This window comes from Astyanax mexicanus, chromosome 7 (genome assembly GCF_023375975.1).
Source record: "Astyanax mexicanus isolate ESR-SI-001 chromosome 7, AstMex3_surface, whole genome shotgun sequence".
Classification (NCBI taxonomy): domain Eukaryota; kingdom Metazoa; phylum Chordata; class Actinopteri; order Characiformes; family Acestrorhamphidae; genus Astyanax; species Astyanax mexicanus.
In genome coordinates, this window is record NC_064414.1 from 27,864,652 (window position 1) to 27,892,318 (window position 27,667).

Below are 27,667 nucleotides of genomic sequence, written 5' to 3' on the forward strand. Positions count from 1 at the left end.
TGTTCCATAAAAATATTACATTAATTCAAAATGTTCCTTTTTATATCCATTCCTGTCATTTGTACAACTAAAAAAAAAAGTTTATACATTAAATATTAATATAAAATTCTGAATAAAGCTACAAATAGTTTGCCATAGTTAAAATAAATGAAAACATGTTTCTGGCTGTAAACAATATGTGCACAAAAAGAATTGTGGAAATAGGAAACACAAATTCTGTTACAAGGTTTAAGATACCGGGTAAGATTGGCATCTTAAAAACTTTTATTTTAAAAAAGTGCACACTTTTAAGTAAGACATGCATACTGTTCCTAACATTTTAGAGAGGTGTTGTATTTGTTTTTTAATTGTGCATTTAAGTGCATTAGCTTACAATAAATGGAACTTCCACCAAAGAAGTATAAAATTGGAACCAATTTTGGTAATCCAGGTTAGCAAAAGTATGTTGAATCAACAATCATTTTTTCATCTCTAGGGCATTGTAGCAGTGTTGATCTTATCATAATTGGTTTATTAGTGTACATAGATTTTATATTGATTCAACATTATCGTTATCTATATTTTTATAGACTGTACTGTGTTCTTGCAGTGAATAAAGGGACATTTAAATTAGATGTATTATTTATATAATCATTATTGTTATTGTTATTATAATTATTATTTGAAGAAACCAGCTAAATTTAACCTAAAAGGAAATTAGAATATCATTACTCAATTAACTCAGTAACTCAGTTACTCAATTAAAATGTAAAACTCATATATTATATAGATGTACTACACACTAGAGTTATCTAGTTTAAGTGTTTATTTCTTTTATTGTTGATGATTATGGCTTACAGCCAATGAAAACCCAAGTCAGTGTCTCAGAAAATATGAATATTATGTAAGAACAATTGATACTTTTGTCAGTGTGGGCAGTGTGCCAGGTCCTGCTGGACAATAAAATTCGCATCTCCAAAAAAGTTGTCGGCAGAGGGAAGCATGAAGTGTTGAAGATTTTGTGGAAAAACTCTGCACTGACTTTAGACTTGATAAAGCACAGTGGACCAACACCAGCAGATGACATGTCTCTCCAAACCATCACTGATTGTAGAAACTTCACACTAGACCTCAAGCTGCTTGGACTGTGTGATTTCCAACTAAAATGTAAGATTTACTGATGATCATTGATGGTTTGGAGAGTCATGTCATCTGCTGGTGTTGGTCCACTGTGTTTTACCAAGTCCAAAGTCAGCGTTTTGTGAGGTGTTTTCTTGGAAAATCTTACACCAGTTGGTCTTATATAATATTCAAATTTTCTGAGACACTGATTTTTGGGTTTTCAATGGCTGTAAGCCATAATAATTATTAAACGAAGTAACAATCAAATAAATTAAACCTAAAATATACCACTTTGTTTGTAATACACCTATATAATAAATGAGTTTCACATTTTGAACTGAATTACTGAAACAAAGTAACTTTTTTTTAGATGCAATAGTAGATTCTGAGCCTTAACTACTCGAAACTGTTTTTTTTCCCCTAAATTCTTTAAGTTAAAATAGTTTTTCCACCATTGAAATTCAATATTTAACGCAACCGAAAAACACAGTTTATTCAATGTTCTTTGCTTCCGGTGTTACATTTATGTCCCTCGGAAACGCGGGTAATGTTCGGTTTTCCTTGAGGAAACTGGTGTAGACGATTCTGAGGTATTTTATTTTACAGGCTGAGTGTCTGAGTGGCGTTTCTGTTGCGCAAAGACAAGAGAGAGAGAGAGAAGAGAGGGCGTGTTTAGCTGTACCTGCCGGAGCCGCTGCTGAACCACACGCTCAGTGAAGGGAGAGATAGAGAGAGAGAGGGAGAGAGAGAGAGAGAGAGGGAGAGGGAGATACGGGGTCTTTCAAGGGGAACTACAGCTCGTCCCTCGGTCTCTGAGCTTTATATCGGATTTTTCTGTGTCCAGAGGAGCGCGGTGCTGAAAACTTGAGCGGGTAAGCCTGAGTGAGTGAGTGAGTGAGTATTTTGTTTAGTATAGCAGGGTTTTATAGTGCTGGACTACAGTTTCAGAGCTCAGTCAGTGAGTACGTGAGATTCAGAGCACTGAACTGAACAGACCGTGATCTGGAGGGAGACAAGTCCAACAAGTTTGGGAACAGGTTAAATTTTGTTTACTGTTGTTACTGTTTGTATGATACTCCTGTCTTCTTGTGACAGAGCTGGATGATAGCTGGGTTATGTTTTAATAGGTTATATCTATAGAGTTCTTTTAAAAAACTCTAGCTACAGAGACTGGAGAGGAAATGTGGATCAGGCATTAATCTTTACCAGAAACCTGATTAATCATTAAACACATGCTGGAGAGATAGAGAGACAGATAGCCTACCTGCCTACATTTCTCAGGAACTGAATTGATGAAGCTTTGTTAATCTAACTCTATTAGAAGTGCTGGGATTGCTAGAGTGATGATGATATGATAGACAATGATGGCAGGTTATCTAACATGTACTTTCATGATAACAGTGAGAAGACTTGTAATTATGCACTGCTGATTCCATGTTTCTAATGAATTTGTTGGCCACATTTGTGGAACTATACTTTTTCCAGGTACAATTATGGTAAAATGGGATTATTTAGGCGTTCCAATTACCTGAGACCATACCCTCATTGGGGAAGCGTGGTAGATACTGTAGTACTGAATACAGTACGTCTGGAAATCTGGAATAGTAAATGCTTAATCAGTCTGGCTACTGAAAGATTATTGTGTGATTTGTTTGTATAAGATCTGTGTATTGCTGATCATGAAATACACTATATATATATACTATACATACTGGACTTATTCACTATTCACTATCCTTCCATCATTCCCACACTTTTCCTACACTATTCCTACACTACACTATTCCTATACAATTCCTATACTATTCCTACACTACACTATTCCTATACTATTCCCACACTATTCCGATACAATTACCAAACATTTACTACACTATTCCTACACTAGCTACCCTATTCCTAAACTATTCCCACACTATTCCTACACAATTCCTACACTATTACTACACTATTCCTATATTGTACCTATACTATTTTTATACTATTCCTACATGATTCCTACACTTTCCCCTCACTATTACTGCACTATCACTATACTATTCCTTTACAATTACTACACTATTACTATACTATTCCTACATGATTCTTACACTATTCCCTTACAATTACTGTACTATAGGACTATACTATTCCTATACTATTAGTACACTATTCCTAAACTACACTATTACTATACTGTTCCTACACTATTCCTACCATATTCCTACACTACACAATTCCTACACTTTTCCCTCACTATTACTGCACTATTATTCCTATACTATTACTACACTATTCCTAAACTACACTATTACTATACTGTTCGTACACGATTCCTACACTATTACTATTCTATTCCTATACTCTCCCCACACTATTCCTATACTATTTCTACAGAATTCCAACATTATTCCTACACTATCCCTACACTATTCCCATTCTATTCGTACTCTTTTCCTATACTATCCCCACACTATTCCTATGCTATTTGTATACTATTCCTACACTATTCCTATATTATTCCTACACTATTCCTATACTATTCCTACACTATTCCTATATTATTCCTACACTATTCCTATATTATTCCTACACTATTCCTATACTATTCCTATACTATTCATATGCTATTTCTATTTTTCCACATACAGTTTATGTCTAATAAATGCTAATGTGGCGGCCAACACACAAATGTTTATAAAATGTGTAAATTAAGAATAGATTTACCTAAATAAGCATTACAGAACATTGGTACCTTTAACATTACATTACATTACATTACATTACATTTGGCAGACGCTTTTGTCCAAAGCGATTTACAATAGGGAAGTACAAAAGTAATAGAAGTTAAAGGTAAAAACATCTTTAGAAAGGGCCTAAAGGAGGTCAAAGGGAAATAATGGGATAGAGGAGTGAAGGAGGGAAAGGAGGAAATAACAGTGAACCAACATCACCTACATGTTGCAGAAGGAAAGAAATGCATCTGCAAGTATTGGTCTAAAATATCTGTCTTATTTAAGCAGCAGTCAGTCTGTCATCATTTTGAACAATTGCATGGTTGCACCAGTATGATTACACTATCATCATGCTTCAGTAGAAAAAATACTGTACTGCAAGCTCCTGTGGTCTCAGGGCTGCTATTGGCAGCCGTCTTTGGCTTGGATCCGTGTAATTATATCTTTCTCGGCCAGCAGGTCAGATAACGTTGTTAATTGTAAAAGTAGCTTAATGTATTGTTCGTTATTAAGTTTTCCAACAGTTTATATTCATAATGAAAGGAGTGAACAATGATAATGACTCTAACAGTGGTTCCCAACTTTGGTAAAAAAAACAACAACCCTGTTTTATTAGTGATGTCAGTGTGTTTTACAATGCAAGCTACATTGTAGTTCAGTAGTTTCCAACCCTGGTCCTGGAGTATCCTCTGCCCTGCATGTATTCTTTTGTTTTTATCCAGCTCTTATGACAACAAATCCAGCTAATTAGCTTCCTTAACAAGTCTTCCTGAGTTGATGGTTGTGGGTTGGAGCTGGAAACCACTTTAATTAGCAGTATTGTTGTGTCATGGTATTAATTGTATCGTAATTGCATCACTTGTATCACTATTTTTGCTAAGAAAAAATAATACATTGGAAATGCAAACCCTTGGTTCTCCTGTGTGGAAATGAATGTGTGGTTTGAAACCTGGAAGGATGACAAATGATGTTGGTGAAACATTGCAATTAATGGCAAAGCATGAAAACTTTATTTCAGTCAGTGAAATACAACAAAGATAAACTTTTTATGGTTATTGTAAAAATATATAATTCTTATATGCACAAATAGAGCAAATACAGCATGCTGTATTTGTTGTTTACAAATAATGAGAATACTAATACTTCTTTTGAGCATATCAAGATATTTTAGTCATATTTTTCAGCCCTGTCTGATCATGAATGGGTAACACTAGCATGAGATGTTACGCATATCTAATGTTGCAACCTACAGATGTTACGTCTAGATAACAAACATTCAATACACTGAAAAAAGGTATAAAATTTGAGCTAACTTAATGAAAAATGTTAGCAATATGCTCTTAACTGACATAGCTGAAGGGTTTCAGTGGCCAGAAGGTTGAAAAGCTGACAACTTCTTCTTCAGTTCAATAGGTGGAAACTGTCCTGGTATATTTGGCCTATACCTTTCCTAAAGGAAAGCTATAGATGCCTCTGACCACTGCCAGTGTGTCTCTTTCCACAGCAAGTCAATCCCAGGGGTAGTTCCTCTACCTTATCTTCCACTCAGCACAGCATAACACAAAAGCAGCTGTGAAAAAAAGACAGAAGCATTTATATTACTGCTATAGGTGCAAGCCTGCCGTCTGAAGCCAGCTGATATTAATAAGTAATAAAAGAGATCCCCCTGGGCAGAATGTAATAAGCTTTGATCAAGGTACCTCACTGGTTGGAAGAGCTAAGTAACTTTAAAAAACACCTTATTTTGGAAAGAGGTAAAGTGCCAGAGGCTACTGGTGTATTTAGCAGTGAATCTAATTCATATCTCTGCTGTTTGCCAACAACAACAAGGAATATACAGTGAAGGAAATCATTATTTGATCCCTTGCTGATTTTGTAAGTTTACTTTACCCACTGACAAAGACATGATCAGTCTATAACTTTAGGGGTAGGTTAAAAATTTTACCAGTGAGAGAAAGAATATCAAAAATAAAAGGGGTCATGGCTGGGTCTTCCAGCATGACGATGACCCAAAACATACAGCCAAAGCAACAAAGAAGTGGCCTAGCCAGTCTCCAGACCTTAATCCCTTAGAAAACCTATGGAGAAAGCTAAAGCTCCGAGTTGCCAAACGACAGCCTCAAAATCTTAATGATTTAGAGATGATCTGCAAAAAGAAGTGAACTAAAATTCCTCCAAACATGTGCGCAAACATCATCATCAACTACCAAAAAAAAAGACTGACTTCTGTGCTTGCCAACCAAGTATTAAGTCTTGTTTGCCAGAGAAATCAAATAATTATTTATCTCTGCAAAATGCAAAACACAAAATGTATATAACTTATACAATGAGATTTTCTGCATTTTATTTTTATATTTTCTCTTTCTCTCTGTTAAAATTAGGCTACCCTTAAAAATGATAGACTGTTCATGTTTTCATCAGTGGGCAAAATTACAAAATCAGCATGGGATCAATTAATTATTTTCTTCACTGTATCACATGACAAACAGCTCAGCCTGCCATGATAATTACGTTATATGAATACATTATGAAAAGTTAATTAGGAAAAACTAGTAAAGGTGTGCTATTTTAGAAGAATAGCATCTGTTTCTTTGAGATGTTTTATGGTGGTTTTCTGGATTTAGAATGACGCTTTATACTGTGTAGTACTTTAACTCTGAGGCACCACTGATCACTAAACGCTTTAGGATTCATGGCAGAACTTAGGGCTCCTTATTCAGTATTTATAGTGTTCGTTGGTTTTATAGGGATTCTTACTATGTAGCACTTTCAGATTTGTTTCCAATGTAAAATGGGTTACAAATAATATGTATTATTATTATTAGCATTATTATTTATTTTTGCTAATTAGAAATCAAGAGGAAGATGAATGATCACAAGCCATCAAACCAAGCTGAACTGCTGGAAGGAGTGCAGGCATAAAGTTATCCAAAAGCAGTGTGTAAGACTGGTGAAGGAGAACATGCCAAGATCCATAAAAACTGTGATTAAGACCCAGGGTTATTTAACAAAATATTGGTTTCTGAACTCTTTAAATTTCATGAATATGAACTTATTTTCTTTGCATTATTTGAGATCTGAAAGCTCTGCATCTTTTTGGTTATTTCAGCCATTTCTCATTTTCTGCAAATAAATGCTCTAAGTTACAATATTTTTATATGGAATTTTGGAGAAATGTTGTCTGTAGTTTATATAATAAAACAGCAATGTTCATTTTACTCAAATATATACCTATAAACAGCAAAATCAGAGAAACTGATTCAGAAACTGTAGTGGTCTCTTATTTTTTTCCAGAGCTGTATATCCTATTCCTGTGTCTGAATCATTATTTGCTCTGTAAACGACAGTAAGAGGATTATTATGCTGTTCTATTATTATTTCATCAGAATAAAATTGAATAAAATTCTAATTTATTTCTGGGACTGTATATTGTCAGGCCTACAAACAGCAAAATAAGATATGAAACGTTAATTCTAAACGGTTACCACGTCTGGCATCTATGTCAGGGAGAGCAGTTCTTTGAGCTAAATTATGCACGATTCAGAATCTGAAAGATTGCATTCATGATCTCCTGCCAAGTTGCTGCTAATGAGACCTTCTTGTTTCCATTAATTCCATTTATTGTTCATCAGTGTCCCTTTTCCTTTCTTTATTGGAAAAAGACAAGACCTCCCAGGGCCTTTAGTACCAATGCTGGTGTCATTATGTGATAAGTCGTGCCGTGTAGCGACTTATTTTCATTCAGGCATTAATAAATGGAGAAAATTAGACTGTATGTAAGCTTTCATGAGAATACATGTCTTAGGAAAAGCTTTTTGTCTTTTTGTTAATCAGCAGTGCCACAGTTTTGATATAAGAAAGCCTGCCTTGTTAATCAGCACAGAAGACGTTAAATCTGAATGAATCAGTGATTCATTAGAAGTATAAATAACTAAACACTGATTATGTGTTTGGATCTATTTTAGTTAAAGTGTCAGTTGTTTTGGTAACAAACAAACAGTCTTAGTCTTATACTCTGCAGTCACAGCAGATATCTGCATGCGCTCATTGTGGACATCATAGCGTGTCATGGCAATATTAGGCTTCTATTGATTTCTTTAAACTGGTCTTATGAACTGTTCTTTTTCTGAGGCAGGATGACCACACATCCTACACTGATGTGCTACATGTCATGCAACATGGGGCTTGTGTCATGTTCCATGACTTTTGCCACATCCCATGGAGGCAAAAGAATGCTGCATTCTGCACACTGCATGGATGGTTCCTCGAAGCACTTTTAAGGGTTTCTCCTCAGGAACTTTTATGGTAATTCATGGTAGGGTTTTGCTTTGGGTGCTTATGGGATGTTGTTGACCATCCAAGCCAGTTTCTTTCAGCTGGGGGTGACCGTTTGGTTCTTCGTTCAAATCTTGCCAAGGTGGCCACACCTCTCAATATCTTGTACTTATGAACTGAATTGATTAAACAGCTGACATTATAATCTATGGTCAGCTTAGGGGTGCTGAGTTGTCCAGCGGTCTAATGCGCTGCCACTGTGAGCGGGAGGTCGCAGGCTCATGCCATCAGCTGCTGGAGCTCAGAGGGAGCAAAAATTGGCCTTGCTCCCTCCGGGTGGGTAGATGGCGCTCTCTCCCCATCACAATCAAAGGTGGCACAGTGTGGCACGAGGTGTCTGTGAGCGGATGTATCGGAACCTAGCTGCTGTGCTTTCCCTGTGCTTTGCTGAGTGCCCTGGCTACTTAGGCAATGATTCATCAGCAGCAGCTCGAAAAAAGGGGTGACTGACTTCACACATGTCGGAGGAGGCGTATGCTTGTCCGCATCCTCCAAGAGTCGCAGGTGCCACTGGTGATGGGGACGCACAAAGGGACGGGACAATTAGATAACCAAATTGGGAGAAAATGGGGAAAAAATCTGAAATAAATTATTTAAAAAATTCAAAAATAATCTACGGGCTTCGCTGGCTTCTACTTTTAGGCTTACATGGATGGAACGTGAGCTAGCTCTTTGAAAACCTCTGGATTGCAATCAAGAGGAAGATGGATGATAACAAGCCATCAAACCAAACTGAATTGCTTGAATTTTTGCACCAGGAGTGGCATAAAGTTATCCAAAAGCAGTGTGTAAGACTGGTGGAGGAGAACATGCCAAGATGCATGAAAACTGTGATGAAAAAACAGGGTTGTTCCACCAAATATTGATTTCTGGACTCTTGAATACGTCATGAATATGAACTTGTTTTTGGATTATTTGAGGTCTAAAAACTCTACATCTTTTTACTTATTTTAGCCATTTCTCATTTTCTGCAAATAAATGCCCTAAATGACAATATTTTTCTTTGGAATTGGGAGAAATGTTGTCTGTATTTTATAGTGTTTATTGTGTTTACAGTTTACAGTGTTTACAGACAGTTACAGTGTCTTAGCAATTGAGAAAAACTCTAAAACAGCACAAAATGATCCAGTCTGCCAGTGACAAAGCTCTATCTGTTTCCCAGTTGAGCTATCCATACAGGCCCCACATGAGCATTTAATATAAGAAATCCTTTTATGTAGGCAATGAGAAGCTACCAGCTGTAGTCTCTAATGATCACTAACTTGCTAACAAGTTAACAGGCCTTAATGTATTCAATTAATGAGATGTCCACTAACTGAATTTCAAAGTGTTCGAGTGGAATCACAGTTGTGTTAAGCCTCTCAAATGGCCAAAACCCACCGGCTCAACCAGACATCTGGAACTCGCTTCTGTAAACAACTCCAGCTCTGCAATATTGCACAGTATTCCCCTGTAGTTACTGAATAATAGATCTGAGGAGTGTAATAAGCTTGGCACTTTAAGGGGTCAGCATAAATTGCAATCGTATTAATTCTAATGTGTCATTGTCTCCAAATTTGATCCCTGTAGGGCTGATTAGAGGGACAGCTGTGAATGTTTTAAGATGAGCTCTTTCTGTATGAGTGGGTAGTGGAGGACTGACCTTTTAAAAGTGAATATGAATGCATGTGGTGTGACTGACAGCTGCTTAAACATGCATGAGGGGTCTGATCCAGCCTGCACCCAGCTGAGCTGCTAACATAAATATCACTCGCTCACTCTCTCTCTCTCTCTCTCTCTCTCTCTCTCTCTCTCCCTCTCTCTGTGACGGCTGGAGCTTTTTTTCTGGCTTTTTTCCTCACTCACATCTTGATTGGATTCTTGGAGAGGTCTGTAAAGTGTTCAATAATGCAGTTCCAATGTGATAAAGTAGTAATTTAGACTGTGATTAGGTTTGCACTGTACTCTTTTACAGACATTATTGATCAGTTATTTTCATGCTAATAAAATATCCTTGCTGTTATATCAGACTTTCATAAATGAGTACTTTCCCGTTATGATTGATTTTATAGTAACATACATTACGGTATATAAGAGACCACTTGAAAATTATGAGTTTATTGATTTTACCAAGTTGAAAACCTCTGGAATATAATCAAGAGGAAGATGGATGATCTCAAGCCATCAAACCAAACTGAACTGCTTGAATTTTTGCACCAGGAATGGCATAAAGTTATCCAAAAGCAGTGTGTAAGACTGGTGGAGGAGAACATGTCAAGATGCTTGAAAACTGTGATTAAAAACCAGGGTTTTTAACAAACAAATATTGATTTCTGAACTCTTAAACTTGATCTTTTTTGTTGTTATTTCATGTCATTTTTTCATTTTCTGCAAAGAAATGAAAAATGACAATATAATATTTGTATCTAGTATTTGGGAGAAATTTTGTCTGTAGAATAAGTATTGTATAGAATAGAATAAAACAACAGTGTTCATTTTACTCATATATATACCTATAAATAGCTAAATCAGTAAATCAATAAACTCTTAATTTTTTTTCCAGAGCTGTATATTGATATTGAATTATTGTCCAGTCCAAGCTAAAGATTCTGATGCAATATAAAAGCTTTTAAAGGCCCTACTATTAGACAAGGAACCATTTACGCATTCAAAATGTTCTTCAACCCCTCAAGAAGACCTTTTTTAAATGTGTATGTCTGACCCGTTTTTAACTTTTGTTTGTTTGGACAGTAATGAACAGCATGTCCTTGACCCTGCATCTGAAAAAATCACGAGCAATACTGGTTTAGTGTAATTTGTTGGATCAGTAACTCTCAAAAATACATTCTGAGAGAAATTCTTGGTGCGTTCCTGAAAGGAAAGACCTCCTCTGGTCTGAAGGTCTGTGTGAAATGACCACACTAAAGTGGAGTCAAGCACCAGCGTATGCGCAGCTGATATGAGTGTGGAAGTACTGTAGGCTGCTTTTTTTTGTTGCTCAGTGGGCGTTTAGAAGAGTCAAGTTTTACCAAAGCCCTCTCCTCTGCTCTCTCAGACCCAGCAATTTACCGGGAGATTATCCGCTGCAGCCAGAGAATCAGACGTGGGCAGCCTTTGCCTTTTTTCAGGACTGACATTGAAATTCTGTTCTCTCGCTCGCTCTGCCTCTTTATCTCTCGCTCTCTTGCTTTTTTTCTTTTTTTATAAAGGTTTGTTAGAGTCCAGGGCATGAATGATAACTGACCACATCCAGGTAGTTTGTTTACAGTTCTTTGACGGAGCTCTGTCGTAAAGTCTCTGCAGATAAACAGCACTGAAATCACAGAGCCCGCAATATTTTACTCCCACAGTTTACTGAACAGGACAGTTTAAACGTCTTTTGCTTTCTCTGATGTTTAATACCTCAGACTGCCGTATCTGCGGATAAAGCTCTGTGGATAAATCGTCTCAGGAGTGCGGGCAGGGTTCAGAACCGTTCTAATGCCTCTTAGCTATGAGGAATCGTGAAGGTTTCTCTTATCAAAGCTTCATCGGCTCCTTTTATTCTGTGTGAAATTCATAGCTGCGCTTCGTCTTTGTGTGATATATTACATGGATGTCAAAGATGACATTCGGAGATCACAGAAGGAGATGAGATGCAGAGATGAGTAATTGCTTGTGCTGTCTGCAGGTGGATTGTTTTATTAACTGTATGTGTGCACAAAAAATGTGATCTATCATATTTGTATACCGTTTTCTGTTTAATAAAATGTAGTGGCTAGGGGTGCATTAGATATGCACTATTGGAATTGGTCGTGATTAGAATTTTTCTCCAAATATTTAGTCAGAAATATATATATTTTTTTATTTCAATGCTATATTGTAAATTAAGCATGCACTGATTCAATACTTATGCTACAGTCCGTTTACTTCCAGTTTTCGAGTGTTGGAGCTGGTAATGATGTCATACCTGAATTTACTGTTTTCTAGTTAACCAATCAGGTATCAGCCATTGTTGTTAGCATTGCCCCAGGTTAGCAATGCTAGCAATACCAGTGAGTAACAATGCATTTGTACATCTAAACATCAAGCAGATTCAGATAGAAAAACAAATAGAAGTCATAATAAAGTGTATAATACTACTGCTTTCATATTGGGTCCAAAAACTGTAAAAATTGTATTACAGTCTATTTATGAAATTATTTAGATGGCTAGGTTAAGCAAAGTGCAACCAGACTGTGGGAGGAAACCCCACTCTGATAGAGACTTAAACCCAAGACTCCAGCACTGGAAGGTGGATGTGGTTACCACTAGACCACCGTGCCATCCAAATTTACAATTTCTTTAACTGTTTTTGTCCAGAGAAAATGCTGGTGTGTAAACACTCTAAGGTGTATTCCTTGCTTCCTTAAGTTATCTGTTTTTTGTTTTCATATCATTTGTCAAAGCCAGCTACCCTTTACATTTTGTGATCGTTTGAAGAGAAATGGCCCTTACCTGGACTTAACATGTACAATTTTATGTTCTCTAATGTTGCCATTTTGTACAACTGTATTTTATTAATGTGAAAATAAGTACACAGGTAATTCAAGCATTTGTTCAGTGATTCAAGTTTTATGGGACAGTGTATGACTGCATTGGGCACACAGCTCTAAAGTGATGTCCAGCAATTTCACACTGGTGAAGCTCTTTTATGAGGGATTAGGAGCAGTCGTGGTCAGATTGAAATTCCGGGCCTTCAGCATATCCTGATTTGCTGTAGCAGCAGCGAGCCATTGTTACAGTCCGTATACAGTGCACCTGTCCCCCCAGCTCACAGCCAGCTGTGACACCCCCCAGCTGTTGTCATGGTGATAGCACAGCACCAGAACGCGGTTGTGATTGGTGTAGGAGTGACGCTGTAGGACAAAACTCAGCAGTGCTACTGCTGATTCCTGTAATACCGCAGGTGTGTGTGTGTGTGTGTATCTGTGTGTGAGAGAGAACGAAAGAAACAACACACACCCCGTGACGCAGGTGTTTGTAAGGGTTCTGGAGAGGTGAGGAGCTCCAAGAAAAGGCAGAAGCACCATGAGTACGGCCTCTTATGGAGAGATAGAGGTTTGAAGGAAAAGAAAACATTGCTCATCTGGTGCTTACGCTTGTTTAATGGAAAGAGGGCAAGCGAGTGTGTGTTTATCTTAGAAAGAGAGGGAGTGTTTATAGAAGAGGGGGACAGAAAGAGAGAGAGAGAGAGAAGTGAGGGGAACAGTGGGAGAGTAGAAGCACTGTCCCTCTAAATCACATCACACTGGATGTAAGAGTGAATGTGTGTGTGTGTGTGTGTGTGTGTGTTTGGTTCAGAGAGCCTGTTTCCTCTTCACTTGCCATCAAACACTGACAGTCATGTCGCTTGTCCCCAGTGAACTGCAAAAGAGCCAGAGATTTGTCAAGGAAAGACTAAATGGCTGCATGCTGTAAGCAAAACGTACTCTAGAGACTCATGTGTCGCCTTAAAAGGCTTAATTCTTCCTCTCCAACCTCGCTGTTAACTTTTCAAACACTCACTATTCTCAATAATGTATAGTCACGACAGGTGTTGTTCTGACATATCTACCAGCTCACAAAACATTTAGTAGCTTATCCTCAAGTTGCTGACTGGTACAGGGTGGTAGGCAACAGCGTTGCTCTCAGTGTGCCTGATTAATTTAAATCACTGTAACGTGATTTAAATTGGCCTTAAACTGGCCCAAAACTCCCTAGTTTTTGCTCGCTATAATTTCTTCCTACACACGAGTGCTCATTAACGAGGTAAGCTGTTCATTGGAATAGTGCTGGGCGATTTTCACGATTAATCTATCCCCAGGGGCACCGTCACAATACAGACATTTCATCAAAAATATCAGAAAACGCTGCTCATTTCTGAAGTGTTTATCCATCTTACCTTGGTTATCGGCGCATCCCACAGGCCAACGTACGCATATTTTCTAAGCATTCCGCTCTGACAGAAGAAGTAGACTAGCACCTAGAGCAGGGGTGCCCAACCTTTTTTGTTGGGGGCCAGAAGGAGAAATATATTTGAAGGCATGGGCCACAGACTGTGTAATAAAACAAATAATGAAATATACCACCTTAAATAATACATTTTCCTGATTACTTCATTTACACACCATTTTACTAACTATCTTTGTCTTTGACAGTGTTGTGTAAACTAAGATTTTTCAAATTGATGTTTAATTTCATGTCTCTTAATATAAAACTCTTTAATTACGGCAACTTTTAGACTTTTTGGCCCGTCTTTCTGCGCAAAGGGAGCAAAATCAGACAGGGAGCAGAGAAACAGAAAGAGTGGAAATGTATGAGAACTAATGTTTTATTACCTTTAAACTGAGCTAGAAACTTCTTGGTTCTCATTCTTTTCCACGCTTTCTTTTTCTCTGCTCCCTGTCTGCTTTTGCTTGCTTTCATTTTCCTCCTCCACATGAGTGCTCATTATTGAGGGAAACTATACATTGCTGTTTTTTTTGTGTGTTTGGACATGAACAGACTGGGACCTAGCACCTAAACAAACTAAATAACAAAGATTAAAATCTTTGTAAAGAACTCACCATCATTCTTGAGCTTTTCAGCTCTACGCTGTTACCTTTCAAACACTAACTATTCTTAGTAATGTATAGTAATCACAGCTGTTATTGTGACATGTCTACCTGTTCACAAAACATTTAGTGGCTTATTCCTAAGTTGTTGACTGGTATAGCGTAGAAGGCAACATTTCTGATCTCAGTGTGCCTGACTTGGGTCACTTGGGCAAGACATCACATCATCGCATTCTCCGACCTCTGTAACGTGATTAAAATTGACCTTAACCTGGACTAGAAACTCCATAGTTCTCATACATTTGCACACTTTCTTTTTATCTGATTTTGCTCACTTTAATTTCTTCTCCTCTACATGAATCCGAGAAAGCATAATTGGCCTTGCTCTCTCTGGGTGAGTAGATTTTTCACTCTCCTCCTATCACACCTAATGTAATCTTGTTCAGCACAGGTGTCTATTAGCTGATAGCATTAGCAAAGTTTTGCTTTCCTCCAATTACTCTGGCTGCCCAGTGATGTTACATTAGCGGCAGTTTGAAAAGAGGTGGTGGCTGAGTTTACATGTATCGAAGGAGGCATGTGCTAGTCTTCATCCTCCTAATAATGGGAGGAGGCCCTGTGACCACAGGTTTACTTGGGGTTAGATTTAGGTAAGCGGGGGTTGAAAGTGTGTTTAAAGGGTGTGAGGAATTATTGACCAGCCCGCCACAAAAGAAAAATTAATGTGTTTCATTCATGTGTTAAAACATACAAAAAAATAGTATTACAGTTTTGGTTTAGTATTATATTAGTATTATTAGTATTAATATAATTTAGTTTTATATTAGTATTACAGTTCCAGTCATTGTGCGTTAAAAGTAATTGAAAAAATGTACTGTTTATCATTATATCAACATTCCTTCATTTGATCATCACGCTTGATATTCAGTCAGTTAGGACAATCATCACGCCATTTCGTAATTTATCACATCTTAGATGTACTTTCTGACTGTGTTCCTCTTTCTCAGGGCTGTCAGATGAGAGCAGACAGATGCAGAGAGATGAAGTGGTGGAGATAAAGCGAGGAATGTTGTGTAGATTAGGTGGAGAAGAAGTTCTTCTGAAAGATTTCTCTCTCTTCTCTCACATTTCATTTGTCCTACATTATCCATCCCCTTATTACTCAAAGCAATTACTGCAGACAGAGCGCAGCATTACAGACCAGATTGCTCTGTGCTATTGGACGTTTGCGCTGCGTCCACCACAAGCCTTTGATCTTTACTCACAGTGTGTGCGTGTGTGTGTGTGTGCAGAGCACACTGGGATGTGTCGGCAGAGGTTGTAATTATTGTATTATCCCTCACTGCTTTATAACACACTTCTGGCTTTCCAGGGCACTGAGGAATATTACCATTCTGTCTCACTCAGGGGTTTTTTTCCTGGATTGTCTGCTCATGATGAACGTTTTCATTTAGCGTAATATATGTCATTTTAACTAGCTTTCCCAGCAGCGAGCTCCTTTTAAGGCTCTCAGCTCTCAGCGCTCATCATGTATCACATGAGTGAACATGAAGATCTGTCTGTTTTTCTTCATGCTTTCTTTCAGCTTCATAAGAAATGCAGTGATTCAGCTACTGACGCATGCCTCTTTTCACTAAGCAGCCTGCCTTTCTTATTGATTTATTTTATTTTTTTGGGACTGATATAGTTTCTGATGTTCAGAACCTAAAAAATCTGTCCATAATTTAATATACTCACAATTAAATTAATGCCCATAATCTAATTTTAATTTTAATTTAATTTAAAATGAATTTTAGCATCGTGTTTGTCTACAGTCAATAGTAAAATGACAGTAACTTCTATGAAACACAGCAGAAACTAACAAAGCCTTAAATAATAGAAGTACTGCAGTGCAGACAGTTGAGCTTTCTTGCATTATGAGCCGTTTTGTTGTTCTCTTGTCTGTCATTTGTACCAGATAATAATATATCATCTTTTTGGTTATGTTGACCATAATTTGCCATGTGTTATGTTATTAATGCACCAAGTATTAAGCAATCCAAATTATTCAGCTAAAATATGTAAAAAGCACTTTTGATGTTCAGTCGAATAAGTAAAAAGGCCAAAATATTTATACCAAGCAATGATATTTTTGATTACTTGAGCAGTTTGCAACCAGCTGGGATGTTAAAATGTTTGGTGTTCAATAAATATTTTGAAATTGTAGTTTTATAATCTCATTTCTTTCAATTTCTTAATTTTCATTTTGTACATTTCTCTCTTACAGTGGTAAGAAAAAGTTTGGTCACTCCTGATCATTTTTATGATTTTCCTTCATAAATCATTGGTTGTTCGGATCAGCAGTTTCAGTTAAATAGTTCATATAGCAGAAGAACACAGTGAATTTACAGAAAGTGTGCAATAATACTTTAAACTAAATAAGGCAGGTGCATAAATTTGTGCACCTCGAGAGATAAATTACATCAATATTTATTAGATCCTGCTTTTGCAGAAATAACAGCCTCTAAACTCTTCTATTGCGGAAAGTTTGGTTTCTGGTTGAACTGAAATTGCTGAAATTGATAATCAATGAAATGACAGATTTTTAAAGGAAAAACATAAAAATGATCAGGGGTGCTGAAACCGTTTCTTACCACTGTATGTTTAAATGTTTTGTCAGCTTTTATTTACATAAAGTAAAATAAGTTCCATAATTGAGACCATCCTTAAACATACAGTGTAGCACAACATATCCCTGATTCTTGAGGCCTACTGCCTTGCACAGTTTAGTGCTTTTCCTGCTTCCAGCAAACACACGCACACTTTAACTCAATAGTGAACTGCTGATGAGCTGATTACTTGTGTTGAGAGCAAAGAAAACATTATAAAGTACAGGACAGTGAGCCCTGTGGGCCTCAAGAGCCAGCATTGAGAAAAGATGGTGTAATGTAAGGCCTGTATGGCTGTAGGACAGGAGAGAACTTTAATAACCTGATCTTTTCTGGAGTTCTGGATGGTTTCTGCTTTAGGATAGAAGGCGTGACTCATTTGTGTTGACACCCCCATCAACAAGGTGTATCTGCTTACAAAAATTGACTTTTTTTATATAAATTTATTTCTAATTTTTTCCCATTTTCTCCCCAATTTACATGGCCAATTACCCAACCCACTCATTAGGACTCCCCCTATCACTAGTAATGCCCCAACACACCAGGAGAGTGAAGAATAGCACACGCTTCCTCTGAAACATGTGAAGTCAGCCACCGCTTCTTTTCAAGCTGCTGCTGATGCAGCATTGCCGAGTAGCATCACAGCGAGCTTGGAGGAAAGCGCAGTGACTCGGTTCTGATACATCAGCTCTGTGCTGTGGACCTCACCCTTTGGAGTAATGTGGGGAGAGCGCCATCTACCCACCCAGAGGGAGCAGGGCCAATTTTGCTCCCTCTGAGTGCCGGAAGCTTGATGGCAAAGATGCATGAGCAGGGGTTTGAACCTGCGACCTCCCGCTCATAGTGGCAGCGCGTTAGACCGCTGGACCACTCTGCACCACGGACATTTTTTGTTTGTTACACCATTCCTCTAGAGTGTAGACTCCAGAGACTGTTGTGCTAAAAATCACAGGAGATTAGAAATACTCTAGAACCACCCTCTTCTGGCACCAACATTTACACCACATTCAAAATGAAGCAACCAGAAGCTACTTGTCTGTATCTGTATCTATAGATTTTATGCATTGTATATTTCTGTACTGTCTCTCACCTTTTCCTTTGTTTTTGTGTTTGTTTTCCAGATTAGAAGGATGAGGTAGGACTGTCGGGACCTCTGTTGGGACAGAGAACATCAAAGTGCGACCGTGCATGAGAGTGTGAGAGAGTTCCAGTACTTCTGAAGAAAGGGAGGGGTTCAACACCAGGTGTCCACCCCTCCAGGGTGAACTCGACTTGCTTGTTATGATGAGTCGCGATGTGGCGTGGCTGTCCTGCGTACAGCTGCTGTGTGGCATGTTGTCCAGCCTGTGGGCGTATCCCTTCAGACCACCACTGGACCTGGATGTCACTCCTAGGACCACTGTTTTCTCCAAAGGTAACACCTTATATAACCTCCATCTCTTAACCCGTCACTTTCTACCTCACCCTCACTTTGGTTAACAGATGATGACGGGGTGTTCCAGTTCTTGGCATACTTTAGTTCTAAACACCTTTAGTACATATCAGTGGCTGGAAATAACTTGTGCTGCAACTTAGGGGTGGGCGATATGGCTCTAAAATAATATCATGATATTTCAGGGTATTTTTGCGATAACAATATACTTGGCGATATAATTAATTTCAGGAAAATAGTATAATAGTATAACAGAATAATCATATTGTGGCAAAACAAATAATATAGCATAAAATAATAAAATGTAGCAAATAATATTGCAAAATATTTAGTGCGTGCATATAAACTGCAAACTAAAACAATTATACAATAAATACACTTAAAGCTTCACAGTAAATAATAGGCTACTTTTAAGACAGAACAGCCCTATTATCACGATATGGATTTTTAATATCATGATATTTCTGTGTCACAATATATTGTATACGATATAATATTGCCCACCCCTACTGCGACTAATGATTTTATGATTAATGATTAATGAATGTTTTTGTAGTCGACTAATCTGTCGATTATTTTCCAGATTAATCGATTAGCCGTTGTTTAATTCTGCTGTGCTTTTCATCTCTGCTTCCTGTTCCTAGATTTCTCTATTGCTTCAAAATTCTAAAAAGATGATTATAAGTCTGTTAATATGTAATCTATTGTGTTTGTAATCTATTGTGTTTGGAAACAAAGTCGAGTGTGAACTGAATGAGTGAGCAGCCCTTCCCCCTTCTCTTTGCGTTTCTGTCCCTAAAATTTAGCAAAGACCTAGAAATAACTATGCTTTTAATCAAAAGAGCATTTAAAAGCTACATTTGCACAAGGAGGCTGAAGTCAAAGCTAAATCTTAAATAGGCCTCTACTTCCAAGTACAGTTTAGACAGCAGGTTTGAGTTTTATACCCACTTAGTGCACTATAAATTATTCAGGGAGTTTGAAACCTATGTATATAAATATTAATGGCTATTTGTTAGACATATAATGTACTATGCAGGGAGTCATTTGTGCAGCTGGCATAGTTCAGCCTGGAATTATGAATCTTAAGCTGAATCAAAGGCTTAAAGAAGTAAATTGCATTTATATTGTATGTATATATTTAGTGTTCATGTTAAATAAGTGGTGTTAATAATTAACGCAACCTTAGTGCATTGTTAATTCTTTAATAATTAATTAATCAAATGAAATCAAAGAGTTTGAAAACCTTTCATGAGATTTCATCATGTGTTGCTTGAATAAATGACTTCAATCGGTCAATATCATGATTAATTAAACACTTTACCTAAATTATTGATTAATGAATTTATTATTTTGTTGAACAATATTCACAGCACCATGCTTTTAGACAGACAGACATGAGGAAAGATTTGACAAGATTAGACATGGACATGATTTATGTCAGTTAGAGGTTCTGAATGTAAGGTTTTCATTCAATTTTATTTATTTTCTAGCTCGAATATTTTGAGTAATTAAATGTCAGTTTGATGTCAGTGGTTTGCGTCTCTGGTGTGTGTGTGTGTGCATGTGTGTGTGTATCTGTATAAGCTCCTTAGGGCTGTGCATTGGCAGTAACTTACCAATATGATGTGTATCACAATACAGGAGTTACGATTCATTATACTACAGTTAGTTCCGACTCTGTAATGTGATTGGCTGAGAGGCATTCTATGAGTGCCAGTTGCACAGATGCACCGCTTACCGCTTACCGCTTACCGCTTGTTTAACTAAACAGTGCAGCTACAAACAGAGCAGCAATGGAAATATATATACTCATAAAGTTTTTATAACCAAACAGATCGTATTATCTCTTCTATTTTAACCCAAAATCTTTTAATAAACAGTGATAATGAAACTGTGGTATAATCGCAATAATACATTATAAGTATCTTAATACATTACAATAATTATTGCTTAAATATATAACAATATATTGCAAAAATCTATTGTAATTTTTTAAATAAATTTTTAGAAAAAAGTCTCATAGGATAAAAAACACAATCGTATTAATAAAATCTGAATGAAAGAATAGTTAAACAACTAATTAAACTATCTAATAATTCAGTCACTGTCTGATACCAAACTTTGCACATCATCTACTCATTAAAAATCAAAACTTGAAAAAAAAGATGAAAATTAATATCGTATTGCAAAATATTGTGATATGATATTGATATTTTGTCACACCTCTAATGTTCATATGATCTTTTTCTGCACTTATTCATGTCAAATCTACCGAATTGTCTTATCCCATCTCAAATGTTTGCCTTGTTTTAGAATTTGATTTATTTATTCTTGAAAGCAGTAGTATTCTTCATTGGGTAGGCAACACAATACTCCAAGTAATGTGTTTCTGTGACCATCCTAGAAAAGCCAAATATATTCTTTATAAAATCATCTACACTTTCACACAGCAATAAACCAAAGAAACACTGAATTAGAACTAAAGACAAATGGCAAGATAAAAGAAAGTGTGAAAGGTTTCTTGCTAAAATCTCCAGATTCATTGACTCTGAATGGAGACCAGAACACAATGCATGTTTTAGAAGTACCTCATACTTGATTTTAATTAAATAAACCCCCCCAAAACTTACAGACTGTCACTTTAAACAGGATTTTGTTAACAAAACCGACTCATACGTATTACTTCAGGTAGATTTCGCAGATCTGAGATGTTCCTAAAGTTCCTTTGAAAGAAAGAAAAAGTGTGCGTAGCTCTTTGGACGCTTGAAGGCAGATAATGTTACAATAAGTGTGTTTTCCCCTGAAGAAGAGTAGCTTTATATTGGATATCCCTGCTCTGCTGAGGCTGGAGTTTTGGCAGAACTGTAAAAGGCAGATGAAGAGGAGCAGCTTGGCAGGGTTAAGTGAAGAGGAGTTGGCTTACGCACAGTTTATAAGCAAGCGGTGAACCTTCACTCTGAAAGCAGTAAATGTGAAAGTTATCGTGCGAGCTTTAAGTTTATGTCCTTTAATAATTCTAACAGCAACAGCGTGCCGAACTGCAGAGGCTCTGGCGTAAAGGCGGTATGATCCGACCTGAAGTAGCCTTTTATCTCACGCGTGGAGTTATGCAAGCGTGGAGAGGCCGGGATGTCAAGAGACCCAAGGCGCATGTTTGGTTTGTAAACAGGCGGCGAGAGCACAGGGTCCGCTCTCTAAGGCCTGTCGTGCTCAACCCTCGCAGGGCACTGAGCCAGAGGAGGAGTGTTACAGCTCAGAGCCTCACAGAGCAGCTTCACTCATCTCACCCCAGAACAGCTCTCACGCGTGTTCATTTCTGAAATACAGTACAGTAACTTCTAATATTATAAGTAGATCAATATCAATATACATACCTGTCAAGTTTTGGATTTAAAAATAAGGGACATTTTCTGCCACTCGCTTCAAGCCAGTGCACCAGCTCAGTATCACAGTATCATGATATAGTATAGAGTAATTAATATTATTATATTTGTCACGCAGGGAGGTGAGAAGACGGACGTAATTGCAGTACATACATTTAATGTAAAGATACAAGATAAACAAAAGCAAAACCGAAAACAAACACTGGAAATGCAAAAAACTAAAAAAACTGAGAAACCAAAGAACTAAGACTAGAACAAAAACTCTACCAAAACTAAGAAAACAATATTACTTCAATGAAAAACAAACCTGACACATACACAGCAAGGTAGCACACAAAAGACTCCACAAGGAACACTGAAACAGAGGGGCTTAAATACACAAGGAGAGTGAGGGAAAACACTAATACGGAAGGCGGCGGGAAAGAGGGGTAAATACAGTCGTTTCCCAGCCAAAACGGAAGACTTGACTTGAACTAATTATTACAAATATAGAGGAGTGTTAATCTTATTTTTTTTACAGTCTCTTTAATTTGGGGGTGAGTTTTTGCCACATCTACATTGCTGCTGAATGATTCATTTAAATGTAAATTTAAAATATGTACAGTACCCGTCAAAAGTTTGGACACACTTTACATTCAGTGATTTTTCATTGCAGATTAATACTAAAGTCTTCGAACTATGAAGAAAAAACATATGCAATTATTAAGTAAACAAAAAAGTGTTATAAAAAAAAAAATTGATTTCTCAAAGTAGGACTTCTTGCTTAGATGACAGCTTTGTGCATCTTGGCTGAATTTTCAGCTCTGTCAGCTTTATGAGGAAGAGTCACCTAGAATGTGAGCTTTTCAGAAGAGTTAATTACTTGAATTTCTCGCCTCTTAATGTGTTTGAGAGCATCAGTTGTAAAGTTGTGAAGAGGTAGAGTTGGTATACAGTGAATAGCTCTATTTGGGTAATAATCAACATTATGACCAGAACTACTCAACTTAGTAAAGAAAAAAATACTTTTAAGAAATAAGAAGTATCTTCAAGTGCAGTCGACATATCCAAAAACGTGAAACTGGCTCAAGACCACCCCATGAGAGGAAGAGAGTATAAGTTAATCAGAGTTACCAGTTCAGTATTTTGGTTTGTTTAACACTTTTAAGTTACTACACGATTCCTTACGTGTTTCTTTATAGTCTGGATGAATTCTGTTTTCCCTATTCATTCTGCAAGAGACTGAAGACACTTACTGAAGGTTCAGCAGTTAATAAAATTCATTCTCCTATTGTCTCCATATTTAAAGGAATGCTGAGGGAAAGCTTATGCTGTCCTCCCTGTCATGGTAACATATCATAGAAATCGTAGAAAATGTAAATTTGTCTTTTTATATAGAACAAGGTCACCATTAACAATTCAGCAGGTTTGCATTCTGACTTTGGGTCAACCACATTTTCTTCAAATGCCAATTTTCCCTTGAATTATTCACCCTGTCACTGTCCACCCATGCAGATTGCTTTGACAGGGTAATAAAGAATGTTTATTTTGGGAGAATAGGATTTCTGTGTAGCCTGAAGTCTTATAAATAAGATGAATGTTCAAAAGAATTACAAATCATAAGTCATTTTTGTAGGTTTTGAATGCCAAAAGGCACCGTATACTGATAATGATCCTGAACAGCTCTCACGCGTGTCCATTTCTGAAATATATATCTTCTACTTTGAGCTCTGAATCTCGTGGCTCTGGTTTAGCAGGCTGGAAAAGCTACACTGCTTTGTATGGTCTTTGGCATTGAGCAGTCAGTGTTTTTGTAGCTTTGTATGTTTATGGCCTTTTAGTGACGATAGTACTGACATAGACAATGTGTTTGTGTGTGTGGGCGAGTGTACATGTGTATAAACATGTGTGTTTGTAAGCAAGTGTGTACATGTAATCTTATCTTACTATCATTCATCTCAGATCTGCCTACGCTCCATGCTCCTTTTCCATCGCTCTTCCCCTCCTCCTCCTCCTCCTCCTCGAGCACGTATTCACTCTATTCATACTGGCCTTTACCTTGGACAAATCTATTCGACTGAGTTACTTAGCAACTTGTCCAACTCTTAAAAGCGTCAGATGGGAGGGGAGCGAGGTGCCCAGGGCCCGTCCCTCTCCACCTCCCACATTTAATCATTTCATTTAGTGGCCCTGTGCTCTCAGATAAGAGGAGCGGTGCAAGGAAAGAGAGACATCAATTACAATAATGAGCACATTGAACTTCTGCTCACTCAGAGAAAGAGAGAGAGGGAGAGGAAGAGCAGGAAGAGAGAGAGAAAGAGAGCGAGAGGAAGTGAAGCAAATTGCTTCAAAATGAATATGTATTTTGTTTTATTGTACCAAAACATGACCATTAACAGTCTTGGCTTATTTTATGTACGCCCTCAAATTTTATAACCCAACCCACTAGCAAAAGCCCTTTAAAGCTAATTACATCAGCTACTTAGGGAGGAGCGTTGACACATGCGACTAATTTGTAATCATTAACGCGTTATTATTTTTTAATGCAAATGAATTACGTCACGAAGTTTGACTCCAACTTCCGACATAATCTGCCCCGCCCCTGCCTAACGTGTGATTTCAAATTATTATTATTTTTTTTTGTGGAGTGGTTTGCTTGTGGTGAGAACGTGATCTGGTGTCAATCTGACCCAGCTATCAAATGTACTTCTTTTTTATTGAGCTGAACTGCTGATAAGGCGCAGTTTAATCTAAAATATTAACCAGATAATATACTTCTATGAACAAACGCTGTCTTTGCCGCTTCATGCTGTTAACACACGCAGTATGTGCAGCGTTCACTGCTCACAGCTGAGCGACTTTGTTTACTACACAGACATTCGTGCTGCATGTCCAATTAAAAACACTGTTTAAAAGCTGTCAGCGTTCTGTGCTTAAGCAGTTTCACACTGCACAGATGGAACACAAAACCTTCTCTATATATTTATTTGCTTTCTCCCACGCCAAACAGCTCTGACCAATCAGAGGAGACAATGTGCTTGAATGCTTTATTGGCTTTATATGGTTTATAACAAATAGAGTGAGAAAACCCTCCAACTTGTCAATTGAGCTGGACTGAAGAAACCAACTTCGAGTGTGAAAATGCTCTTTTATACTCAGCAAATTAAGTTCTAATTCAGAAATCCTTACAACCAAGCTGAGATGTTTTCAATTAATTAAAAAGTTTCCTCTATCCAATTTGTCATGCATTCTTTATTCCATATAGAATTTAGGCAAAAGCTAGTGCTAGGGTGACCATTAGTTAGGTTATAACCTGCATAGGGAATCCAGGGAGACCTGCTAAAGGGCTAAAAAACTAAGGCTAGGCTAATCAGGAAAGAGAAAAACCCTCAAAGGTCTAAACCAGTCAACCAGCTACAATCTCTTCAATATGTTAGCTAACAACACCATTACTGAAAAGCCAACAACATTGGCAGGACGAACATACTCTATACTCTAACATGTCTAAATGTCCAGATACTTTTGTGACTAGATTCATGTTGGCCCCACATATGAATGTTATTGATTGGCCTGTCTTGGCTCATTTTGTTTATGCCACCAAAATTCAGATCCACCCAGCCCACTAGCAAAAAAATAGTATTTTGAGCAGTTTCACCAAATCTTCTGTGAAATAATGCCTCTGTGGGTGGATCATGGATAGATCAGCTACTGTCTTTAAACCATCTGTTGCTGCACAGTTTGCAACACTAGAATGCCTGATACACTCCTACCTGTGCAATACACACTAACATGCTGTTGCAGTGTGGATATTCCTACTGTATTAAAAATGGTTTACCAGCCAGGTGGTCCTCAGGGGGTCTCTTTGCACTGATGGATGTGGAGGGCTGAGTCTGAAGTTGTAACCTATAAAGTGCACATATATAATAATAAAGCCAGTAAGCCAGCTGTCACTTGAAGAAAGGTTTATGCTATAATTCAACCACTGAGTGTATACACATTGAACATAACTGAGCCTATTAAACATCACTGCCTCATAAAAAAAACGACTTCATGTTTATGAATGTTCAGTAATTCAGTTATACTTCTTATACCTGTTAATTCACTTGACTAACCTGAATCTTTTGTGAGTTACGCTTTTTGGCCATGTCTATAAAGCTTTACTGATCTTAACAGACCAGACAATAAAGGAGAGAATTAGATGAGAAGAAGAAAAGAAAAGTAAGGCTGCACTCCAGAGGAAGTATAAAAAAGAGTTTGCGAGAGATGAAAGTGAATTTGTTGGGGAGAAATTGCTCATTTAAGAGCAGAGGCGTGAGACTCCTGAGGCCATCTCTGTGGGTTTCTCTGAGTGTGGGTAATTACTTCAGTCCAGTCAAAAAGCAGAAAAGCGCCCATGGATGTGTGTCATCTTAACTCGGCTTTCTTCAACACATTAAGAGAAACACACATACAAATACCACACTCAGTAACGCAGAGACACAACTAGCTTTAGGACTAATCCAGTAATTTAGAGAAAACAGCAGAAGGTCAGCAGCACTGTAGATCGTAATAATATCTTAACCTCCTGAGACCCAGACTGTTGCTTGGTGTGGCTTTTCATTTGGGATTACTAGAATCTTTGTCTTTGTACAAGAAGTTTATTTTTGCAAAAAAACGATGTCCAGTTAGTTAAAAAAAACTAAATTTTAGATTTCTTCAGTAAGTAAATAAACTAAAATAAAGTGAATGAAGATAAAATGAAGATAATTTTTACCTGGCCGCTGTTTCTGTCTAAACTGGCTGTAGAAACTTTTGAATAGGATTCTTACTGTTTTGTTTTAATCATTTTAGTGTAATGTTGTCATGTGACCTTTAGATAGTACAGACCCTGTCTCCTTATCCAAGAGGTTAAATACTTGGGTTCTTACAAAATATCAATATTGTGTTATATTGTATCGTTTCATTTGTGAAATATTAACAATATGTGTTGTGAAATATTGCTATTTTTATTTAAAAAAAAAGGTTCTCCCTAAGACTCACCCCCCAGTTTGACCTACTTAAGGTACTGCTTAATTACTCCATGTGGTGACGCTAATCATAGGCTTTGGTGAACCGACACCCTTAAATACAAAATACCTGGTAACACAGATGCCATGAAGTATCATAGAGAATTTTGCTATTTGTCGAGTATCTCAGAATCACGAATTTGTGATATCATTGTTTAAATTGTGAGATGCCCTGTAATTTCAACCATTATTAAACACTTTAGGCTTATATTTTCATTACTTCTTTGAAAGTGTTGATGATGACAAAGAATGATGACATGGGATTAAAATTTATGTGTCCCTGCACATTTTTACAAGCACAGTGCAAACTGTGAACAAAACACAATAATATTCTTTTCATAGTGGGCTTTTGGTTTGCATAGCATAGCATAGCTTAGCTGTGTTTTTAATACTGTTACCAGAACGACTGTCATTAATCTTTGTAATTATTCATGAGTCTGACCAATGCTGTTGTCCTCTCATTTCAGATTGTGAAGCTACATAGCTGCAGGGTT

General features: G+C 37.3%; 1 protein-coding gene across 2 annotated transcripts in view; it reads left to right on the top strand.

Annotated features, from left to right (window-relative positions):
- The first annotated feature begins 1,824 nt into the window (after nt 1–1,824).
- Nucleotides 1,825–27,667, top strand: part of sema4ga (sema domain, immunoglobulin domain (Ig), transmembrane domain (TM) and short cytoplasmic domain, (semaphorin) 4Ga) — an 80,127-nt gene continuing 54,284 nt past the window's right edge. For both annotated transcript variants that reach the window (XR_007439949.1, XM_022684900.2), the window contains exons 1-2: nt 1,825–1,973; nt 18,453–18,745. Coding sequence is in view for 1 of the 2 variants with exons in the window: in XM_022684900.2 (XP_022540621.2) it covers nt 18,613–18,745 (133 nt within the window). In the remaining variant the exon portion in view is untranslated. The remainder of the gene's footprint in view (nt 1,974–18,452; nt 18,746–27,667) is intronic.